At 38.0% G+C, this 10,951-nt stretch overlaps 1 protein-coding gene across 2 annotated transcripts; it reads right to left on the reverse strand.

Annotated features, from left to right (window-relative positions):
* Positions 1 to 4,580: 4,580 nt before the first annotated feature.
* LOC110289654 (olfactory receptor 1J21-like) lies at positions 4,581 to 9,484 on the reverse strand. 2 transcript variants are annotated; one of them, XM_085830831.1, is made up of 2 exons: positions 9,387 to 9,484; positions 4,581 to 7,552 (listed from the first exon to the last, which is right to left on the reverse strand). In XM_085830831.1, the coding sequence occupies exon 2, from the start codon at positions 7,535 to 7,537 to the stop codon at positions 6,608 to 6,610; it is 930 nt and encodes a 309-aa protein (XP_085686957.1). In that variant the 5' UTR covers positions 7,538 to 7,552; positions 9,387 to 9,484; the 3' UTR covers positions 4,581 to 6,607. The 2 variants fall into 2 exon arrangements, with proteins under 2 accessions (XP_085686957.1, XP_085686959.1); XM_085830833.1 differs by having other exon boundaries at positions 4,581 to 7,549; positions 9,387 to 9,460.
* Between the last annotated feature and the right edge of the window lie 1,467 nt (positions 9,485 to 10,951).

A 10,951-nucleotide genomic window follows, 5' to 3' on the forward strand; every position in this document is an offset into this window, starting at 1 on the left:
GGGTGTAGGGGAAGAGGGGAGTAGGAGAGAGTGCCCACATTCCTGTGCTCTGGGCTGGCAGAATTTGGAGGACTGCCAGATGCTTTCCACACAGCCCAGGTGGGCATCTGGCTGTGTGAAGGCTCTGACCCCACACGGCAGGGGTTGGACAAGTGGCAGCCCCCAGTACCAGGTTCTCAGTCTCTGGTATCCCATGCTGGATATGGCAGAGGAGCTGAGAACAGAATAGGGGTCCAGGGGCAGCACAAGGCCCCAGAGAGGCACTAGGCTCCAGAGATATGGGAAGAGGAGGCAGGGGGAAAGAAGAGGGGGGCGCTAGGTGGTACCCACACAAGCAAGAGTCCTTAGTCCGGCTGGAGTGTAGGAAGGCCTTCTGATGGGAGGTTAGGCACGGCTCACTAGAAAAAAGCCTATCCCATCATCCAAGCACAGCAGGTCTTGATGAACAGAGACAGTCTATGGTTTTAGAGCTTTATTGTAGAAAGGCAGGGGGAAAGAGAAAAGGTAGAAAGAGAGAAAGACTGGCCGTGGCCACTTAGAAAGAGGGGAGGAAGAGAAAAGAGAAAGCTTAAGAGAGAGGTCAAAGCTGAGAGAGAGAGTGGGGGGGGGCAAACCAAACAGCCTCTCTTACAGTGGGCTTGTTATCTTCCTGTTGCTAGGTAACTGTGGGGAGGAGTCTAGCCAGAAGGCCAGAAGCTTGGGACATTGTGTACTTGACTGCTAGCCACATGCTTCTCTTGTGGGGGCTGTGGGGGTGGTAACTTCGATAGGAGCCAGGGTTACAGGAGACATGAGGGAACACCTTCCATCCCATGTAGGTGAATATTACCACCACTGGGTCCTACTGGGGTTCAAAACCTCAGCTCGACTGGAGACCAGGCTGTCTGTGCATAGCCCATTGCCCCACAGAGTGATACCAAGATATTTTCTATTATTAGTAGCTATTTTGAAGGTTGTTGTCTCCCTAATTTCTTTTTCAGCTCATTTATTAATTTATAAAGGAGGCTACTTATTCATTTCATCCAAATGCTGGATACAAATATTGCTAGAGTTTTGGGTGTCACTTATGTATACTATCATTGTTGTCCTCAAATAGTGATATTTTGACTTCTTACTTTCCAATTTCTATCCCCTTAATCTCCTTTTGTTGTCTTCTTTCTCCAGGTGGAAATTTGTGTAACAGAGGGGTTAGACTTATCCTGTTCCTGATTTTAATGGAATTATCTGAGTCTGCATTTAATGTAATATTGCTATGTGATTGTTGTATATTGCTTTTATTATGTTTAAGTATGTGCCTTTTATCCCTGAACTCTCCAAGACTTCTAATTTGGAGATGTGTTTAATTTTGTCTAAAGCTTTTCATCAACTACTGAGATGACCATGTGATTTTTTTCAGTTTGTTTATATTGTAGATTATATAGATGAATTTTCATATATTGAACTATTCCTGCATCCCAAAGATGAATCCTAATTTGTCATGGTAAATGATGTTTTTGATGTATTCTTGGATTTAGTTTTTGAGTATTTTCTTAAGTTTTTTAAAATCAATGTTCATAAGAGAAATTGATCAGATATTCTTTTTCTTTGATGAGTCTTTGTGTAGTTTAGGTATCAGGGTGTCTATGGATTCACAGAATGAATGTGGCAGTGCTCCTTCTGTTTCTATTTTGTGGAATAGTTTGAGGAGTATTGATATTAGCCCTTCTTTGCAGGTCTAGTAAATTCTGTGCCAAAACCATCTGGCCCTGGAGTGGCTTTGGTTGGGAGAGTTTTAATGATTGCTTCTATTTCCGTAGGGGTTGTGGGATAGTTTAGATAGCTTACATAATCTTGATTTAACTTTTGTAAGGGGTATCTGTCTTGAAAATCATCTATTTCATTTACATTATATAATTATGTAGAGGACAGGCTTTTGAAGTAAGACCTAATGATTTGTTTAACTTCTTGAGTGTCTGTAGTTATGTCTACCTTCTCATTAATGATCTTATTAATTTGGATACCCTCTCTCAGCATATTAGTTAGCTTTGTTAACAGTTTGTCTATCATGTTGAGTTTTTCAAAGATCCAGGTCTTGGGTTTGTTGATTCTTGTATTGTTCCCTTTACTTCTAATTTATTGATTTCAGCCCTGTCTTTGTCTATTTCCTGCCATCTATCATCTTAGTTGTGATGGCTTTTTTTTTGTTCTTCAGCTTTCAGATGTGCTCCTAAGTTTCTAGTATTGGTTTTCTCCAATTTCTTTGTGAAGGCAGATGGCATTTAGTGCTATAAACTTTACTATTTGTACTGCTTTCATTGTGCCCCATCACTTTGAGTATGTTGTGCTTTTATTTTCACTGAATTCCAAAAAGTCCCATACACTGGGATCATTATGTTACAGCTAAATGCTTGTGTTGGAAGAAATGCTGAAACTGTTAAGGGAATTGTTATTAAGTGGAGGCCTGATTTGCACTGAAATAAATGGATGTGTGTCCATGGCATAAGACCTCACACAGGTACTCTTCCACCTGTGAGGTAAAAGGCAGAATGGCTTTCCTGCTCAACAACAAAAAGAATCCTCTACAAATGTGCCTCAAGTGGGACATAATCTGTACCAAACTGGCAGACAAACTTGGCAATATCATCTACGTGGCAAGGATGTAGGAATGGACCACGAACCCTTTTCTGCAGTTTCATTGAGAATTTGAGGCCAGTTGGTATATTACAGGAGAGTCCTTGTGAAAAGACCCTGGGTAAATCTGTGAAATTGAAGCCCGGGCAGTGAAGACCCCAAATTGTTGATAATATTAACACCACAGGATATCTGTTAATGGTACCTGAAATCAGAATATACAGCCAATGAGAGAGGTCTGTGATGCAAAGCTGGATGGACAAAACCATCTAAACCCCTTGACACCCATTATAAAGCTATAGGATCTGGAGTTCTCTACTCAGTTCACATCTTATTTTGGTCTAGTATATCCTTACTATGTCCCCATCTCTCCCTTTTGGAATGGTAATATATATTCTATGGTTCATTGTAAATTTTTAATTTATTTCTGATTTTACAAGGAGATTCAAAGAAGGAATTACCTGGAGTCTAAGAAGTGACTTTGGACTTTAAAACAGTGTTGGGACTGTTAAAGATGATTGGGACATTTGTAAGTTGAACTAAATTCATTTTACACTATGATATGGCCCGAAGAGTACTATGGAGTCCAAGGAGTAGAATGTTGTGCTTCAAATGTTGACTGTCCCACCCCATAGTCTCAAGCATTTAAATACTTTGTAATATACAAATAACTAATACATTTCACAAATGGGATTCGAGGCATGGTAATGTAAATTCAAAAATCCCATGTCAGAGGAACTCATGACACTTAAGGGACAATGTTCTATTGTTATTTTAAAATGGTTATTTAATCAAACTGCTTTCTAAATATTTATGTTTATACCCATAGATTTATAGTTCTCTCACCCTTGAACAGAGAATTTTTTTCAGTGTAGTGGTTAATGCAGAGGCTTATAACAGACCCACGTCCTGAGAATAAGTTTGAGAGCTCAGCTATAAATGTGTATCTACATCAAACTCTTCTCAACTTGGACTCAGGGATTATCACAAAAGAGGGGAGAAATAATAAAATAACCAGAGGAAGAAGGAGAAAGTTATGGAATACTGTCTTCTAGATTTCACATGGCCTTTGTGCAGTAGCTATGGTCAACTTATCTTTACAAGGCTCATACAAGATCAATCCAGTTAGCATCCCAGTATAGATAAGGGAGGGGTGCTAGAGGTCCCACCCCATCACAGTAGCTATAGGCACGTGATAACTAATGAGGAAGGGTCGTGTTTCTTTGTAATTCCTGCTACTGATAAGTTCACATTGATAAGGTCACAGTAGATGGTCCCACACCTTTGTACACATGAGCAATATTAATGGGACTCTATGATAGAGACATGTTAACTTCTTCCCTACAGGTACTAGAGGTAGGTAGTGGGAGGATGGTATGATCAAAGTAGATTGCAAAAATGTATGAAATATTTAAAGAATAAATTCAAAATATTAATTAATTAAAGAGAAAATAATGAAATTTCCATTAATAGACAATGAAATGATGTCAACTTATAACAACTGTAAATAATTGGTGATTATTGTGTTAGATGGCCCAGATTTCCAAAGACAAGCTTCACAAATTTTTCTCTCATATGGAATATTGAAAAACATGAAAGAAAAAAGAGGATATTTACGAGAGTCATGAGTAAGCAGAAGATATATATAGAGAGATAGATAAAAGATATATTACAAAGATAATTAAAACTCATTACTTTGAGACAGGTATGCTGGTGGATATCTTTAATCTCTGTGAACTAAAGACTAGCCTGGTCTGTATGAATTACAATATGATCTCTATGAAATAAAGATTCAGCCTTTATTCAGAAATAAAGATTAGTCTCAGTGGCTGAGAGTTTCCACAACTGTGTCCAAGGCCATTTGGTGAGACATTGACTCAGAAACAAATAAACAAGAAGAATCATTATTTCATATAATCAATATACACTAATAAGAAAGAAATAGTTAAGACACTATCTTCAAGGGTAAATAAGATATAACTGACAAGGAACCAAGAGAACTTTAGCACTTACGGTATTGGTTTCTATAATTTAAGCATAGTGATTTTTAAATAAGTACTTTAATAGTATTTATTAAAATGCCACATACATTATATATTATATTTATTATTATATATTATATTTAATATATAACATATGATGTATAGTATATAGACTGTATTATATTATATAATGTATATGGTATAGAAGTACATGCACATATATTTTATGGTGATTTTTATGAGTATATTGTTTTCTTTAGACATTATCTCAGTTTTTATAAGTATGAACTAACATTTCAGTGACAAGAATAATGGCTCAGATTTCAGAAGTTTCCAAGTCTAAGGATTCAACTTCACATACAATAGTCTGAGAAACACATTCACTAACACATTCAATAGTCTGCTACACATTCTAGTGTAGCAGCAGAACACCAACTAAGTTCTCTCTACTTGAATCTACTCCTTCATAATAATCACTAGATACAAAAATATCTGCCAGAGTAATTGGCTACCATTAATGAAGCTAAATACATTTGTTTTGGAGATTTTTCCAAGAACAAAACCACAACTTGAACATTTCAGATGGAAACAGAGGACAATGTATTTATGCAATTAAATGTGGAGCCCATTTCATTTTAGAACACAGTATAGCTGGATTATTTTTTTCATTTTCATCCAAATATTATATTTACATCATTTCCACCAGTATAAACACTTGGGCACCCTACCGTTATAGAGAACAGACTGATGCCACATAACTACAGTACCATGTGAAAGGCCATTCTAAACACTTTCTTCCGACTTTTACACTTCACATAAACTTGATTTTCCTAAACAAAGAGGTTTCCAATTCCCTTTTCATCACCTAGAACCTGTATCCATTTTGTCTACTTGATACCAATGGACCACTGAATTTGGAAGAAAAATTAAGGTAACTGCAAAGTTAATATCAATCTAAGAATATTTTGCAAAAAAAAAATTGAACAATGAAAATCAAATTACAAAATGATGAGCAAACTATGTGGGAAGAAGGAAAAGCTGGTAGTGTATGTGAAATTTGAGCAAAGGAGGGAACTATGGTGTTGTCTTAATAGTGGAGGAACAAGGGCTGATGGTGATGAAGCAGTGTATAGTACAAAAGTAGTACAGGAACAAACTCTGAGTGCTTATACTCAAACATTTAGGAGATAGTCACATTCATTATTCAACATACATTTTACAACACATATATGTATCAGAACATCTCTTCTTATAAAAATGTATATCTTCATATGTCAATAAAAATGAAAAGTGTATTACAAAGAAGAGACTGGACAATTCCATGCATGGATGGACGTCTCAGAATGGTGAGTGCAATGTGTACATAGGAAGCCAGAGGAAATCAATGTGAGGCTAATGAACACCACACTGCTGTAAATAAAACCAGTTCACTGGTGATGTGCTTGAAACATAATATTTATTTAAGCTTATTCTCAGCAGAAAATTCAAAATACTGCTGAATTAAATATGAAAAATAAGATCAAGCTGTGCACGGTGGTTCATGCCACTAGTCCCAGCACTCAGGAGGCAGAGGTGGGCTGATCTCTACTGGTTCAAGGCAAACCTTGTCTATATAGCACATTCTAGAGCATCTAGATCTACTTAGAGACATTGCCTGTCAAGTTTTAAGTGAAAATAATCCTATCTAAAGAAGTTTTTCATGACATAGAAAGGGAAAAAAGGACTTTGCTTCAAAAGCTACAAGCTATGCAAATGAAGAGTGTTACATTGAATTTTAAAACTTTGGGGGAAAGATATCATATGCAAAGGGAAATGCAGGAAGGACTTATGTGTTTATAAGTTGGAAACCCCTTTCGCAAGATTATCAAGATCAAGAAAAGAGGTAAAGTGTACAGTCCAAGATATATGCAAGAAGTTCAGAGTAAAATATCTTTAAGATGGTCATTCAGAGAGAAGATATTACATGGGCCAAACAAACAGGAGTCCTAGTCATTTAAGGGGAAGCAGAAGGTAGATCATTGTGTTCTGCTGAGGATATTTCTCAGTGCTCCTTTCATATCCCGATTCCTTAGACTATAAATAAAGGGATTAAGCATGGGTGTGACAACTGTGTACATAACAGCCACAATGGCATTTTTGTCACTGGTGTTATTAGATGAGGGGACACAATACAGTCCAATGATGGATCCATAGTACAAGGATACCACACAGAGGTGAGAGCCACATGTAGACAAGGCTTTGCGGATTCCCTTGATGGAGGGAGTTTTCAGAATGGTGACACCAATGTAGCCATAAGAGACAAGAATGCATATGAATGGCAGGGTAATGACCCCATTACCTAAAACAAGGATGATAAGATCATTGATGGTGGTGTCTGAGCTGGACAGCTTCAGCAAAGTAGAGAGGTCACAGAAATAGTGGGGGATGGTGTTGTTTCTAAAGTGAGATAAGCGAGCCAAGAGGAGGGTTTGCACAAGGGCATTGGCTGAAGATAAGACCCAGGACATTCCTACTAGAAGAACACAAAGGCTCAAATTCATGATGATGGTATAATGCAGAGGATGGCAGATGGCTACATACCTGTCATATGCCATGGAGGTCAGAAGAAAGCTATCAATGCTTCCAAAAACTATGAAAAAATACACCTGGGAAACACACCCAGTATATGAAATGGACTGACTATGTGTCAGCATATTCACGAGCATCTTTGGAACTGTGACTGATGAGAAAGAGATGTCTGTTAAGGCCAAGTGGCTGAGGAAGAAGTACATGGGGGTGTGGAGGTTAGGGTCCAGCCTGATGAGCAGGATGATGAGCAGGTTCCCCAGCACTGTTGTCAGGTACAGGACCAGGAACAGGGCAGAGTACACAGCTTGGTCCTCTGGTCGAATGGGGAGCCCCAGGAGGATGAACTCAGACACAGTGCTCTCATTATCCATCCTCATTCTCTTCCTCTTCTGCTGTGAATGAAAGGAGAAATGGGAAAGGGAAAGACGTGATTTTGACTAATACACTGTGGAGACATTTTATGAATCACCAGTACTGAAAATAAAATTAGTTTGGGTGTTTTCATCCAAATATGAACACATTTGTCATAGTAATGAGCTACTAATATTTGGGAAAGAGACATAATTTGCCAACCTTGAAAATGTCTTTTAGAGTGAAACAAGGAAATTCAGAACAGTTATCAAATCAGACCCATTTCCATATCAAGGTGCCTGGATTTCACCAAGAGAATTTAAAATTAAGGAATTTGCACATAAATTGTTACCAATAAATGGAGAATTCAACATGATTTTAATGATTGCGCATCTGTTTAACCTTTCTTGAATGCACTTGCATACAGCTTTCTACAAATTAAATACAAGTGTTGTAACCCACCCAGCTTCTTTGGATCAGTAAAATATTAGGATATTGGGGAAGTTAGAAAAGTAACATGTGCAGATGGTCAAAGCCTTAAGGGCATAAGTTTGTGCCAACATTACAATGTAGCAATAACAGCATTACATAGTTATGGGTTCTTATGTAGTAACAGTTTCTCAGTCAATTTGGTCACACTGTGATCACTCTTTCTAGGTTGCATCAAATGACACTGATTCCGTGTTAACATCCTCAACACAAACCTAAGTATTGCATTCAAGTACAAAGAACACATGGAAATAATTGACTTCACTGCTACTACTTAGATCAGACAAGGCAATTCCTTGGGTCTTCCTAGCAAATTTCACCTGTTTTATTTTTAACCTGTGTTTTTAAGCCAAAGACTATTTTTGTATGAATTTCTTACATGTTTTCTCTGTTGCTGACAGTCGCTCTCTTTTCTGTAATCATTCCCTACACAAGTGAGCAATCTCTAAACAATAGGAAAAGGAATATGATAAAATTAAAATAGATATCCTAGCCGCTGAGAAAGTCCTATAATTATATTCTACTTGAAGACTTGTTAGTGCCCATTTTGTCTCTGTAATTGGCCACAATCTCACCATTTGCCTCTTCAAAATTTCCAAGCCTTTAACTACAGTTAATTATTTGACAAAATATCAGGTCATGAGAGGCCAAAGTGATGAAGAAGCTGATATATGTTCTCTGGAGAGCCTGTACTGGAAGAACCTATGTTGAAAGATTGTAAAACCAAGCCTCTAGGTAAACATTTGGAAGGACAGTGCTAGGAGCTTTGAGAAACAAGGAAAACTCAAGGTCACAGAAAATCACAGGATTGTAAAGTTTGGGAAATAGATGAGCATCAGGCAGATGTAATGTCTAATTCACTGTGAGGAAAAGTTTCCATCTGTTGAAGAACAGTAATAGTCACGAAAAATAAAGTTACAGAAAATAGCAAATAGCTGGCTGCCTATCAGGTAGGAAGTATATTGGAGAAGCCAAGAACTCTAGCTAGCATATGAACACCAGGAGTTATTATGGCAAAAATACAACAGAAATTGTGTGTTGACATTAAATATGAGCAAAGAAGATTTTCCTGTTTTCTGTCAAAACTGAAAAGGTTTAAGAAAAATATTCTATGGAGAGGTTTTTGAGGGAGAGAGTGCTATTTTAACTCAAAGGTTGGTCAGGTTCTCAGTGCAAGTTAAATTGCTCTACAAAGAACTGCTCGAAATTTGATGGTGAATCCTTGCAATTTCAAGTGCATGCTGACCAGAGAGACAGATGATGAGGAAAACAGAAAAATAAAGATAGGCAGACAGACAGACAGAAAGACACTGCGAGACCCAAACAGAATTATGTACATTCTATGCCCTGATCTGACAAGGTAACTTAGATGGGGAGCATAGATACCTTCAGTTAAGAAGCTTGGGAAAATTCTTCCATTCCTCTCAAAAAAGCAATATAGGGAAAGAGCTAGGTCATCTAATCACACATGCATTGCAATAATCAGTAGTCAGTTCAAAATCAGATAGCAAAGATATATGAACATGTACTTGTCCATGTCTCCTGGGAACTCTATGTGAGCCCTGATTTTGGAAACCATGTAGAGAAATTATGATGCAATACCTGTCCCCAAATCCAAATTAGAAGCATGTAGAATAAAATTCTTATGTTGTCATTGACTTCCTTAGGGAAAAAATTATTTTTGAAGCAAGCATGAGAGTCCCTTCACCCTCGAGAAACAATTGTAGCAACCTTAACAAGATTCCCCATCATTTTGTCCTGTTTAAAATAGTATGGGAAACATAAATTTTTTCATATTTATGCATTATTATCTAGCACTGAATGCTGAAACCTTGTGGAGTCCTAACAAATATAGTTCTATTTGAAAAAGATGCTTCTAATAAACTAATGAATATTAACAACCTTTAATAGTTTAGTGTTTCTCTTAAAAGAGATACAAGAATGTCTCTGCCACCCCTCAAAATGAAGCCACAGCAAGCAGACAGCAGTCTATAGTCAGTAAGTTACTGACAGTACTGCACCAAGAGGCAACAAAGAAAAATCTTTGTATCAACCCTTTGATTTTGAACTTCTAACTTCCAGAACAGTGGAACATGTAATTTCATTAAGCTACTTTGTGTCTTATTGTTCTGACAGTGCATGGATATAAGCAATGTAAATATATGCATATATATATATGTATATATATATGTAATATGAGCAGAGACTCTCTGCTCTTCTAGAGGCCTCAAATACCGTACGAAGCCCAGGTAGGCTTTCTGGCCTCTAAACTTCTCTGCTTTTACAATCTCAGTGCCCCCACTCCCAGTCCCTTGCTGTGGTGTAAGAATATACTGGGCCTATATGCAGTGGTACTGTTAGGAGTCCTGGCCTTGTAGGAGGAAGTATGTTACTCTGAGGGTTAGCTTTTAAACTCTGCACAGTGTGGAAGGGTCAGTTTTCCCCGAGCTGCAGCCATACCAAGTTGTAGAACTCTCATCTCCTCCTTTGCATTGCTTGAGCTGCTATGCTTCTGCCTTGATGATACTGAACTGAACCTGTGAACCTTTAAATCAGCCCCACTTAAATGTTATCCTTTATAAGAGTTGCCTTGGTCATGCTGTCTTTCCACAGCAATGGAAACCCAAAGATGCTTGCCCTCCTACTTGCTGTTTCCCAGCCCACAACAGGAGCATAGACTCCCCCACTAATAGACACAGGACAGACTAGACCAGAGGCTCATAGCTCTCCTGGAGAATTTGCAGACTGATAGAAGTGGAAGTAGGTTGCCGGCCTGCCAAACTCCCCTACTATCTAATTTAGCATTTCCCCACCATAACACCCCATCCCATGCCTTCTATTTGCCATGTCACAACAACCAAATGGGCAAGAAATTATTTACTCTGCTAAAGACCAAGCAGATTTGAAGTCTAAGAATGCTGCTTGCTGAGTAAAGTCACTCACTCCTTCAC

Source organism: Mus caroli, unplaced genomic scaffold, assembly GCF_978045245.1.
Source record: "Mus caroli unplaced genomic scaffold, Mus_caroli_1 scaffold_2, whole genome shotgun sequence".
Lineage (NCBI taxonomy): Eukaryota > Metazoa > Chordata > Mammalia > Rodentia > Muridae > Mus > Mus caroli.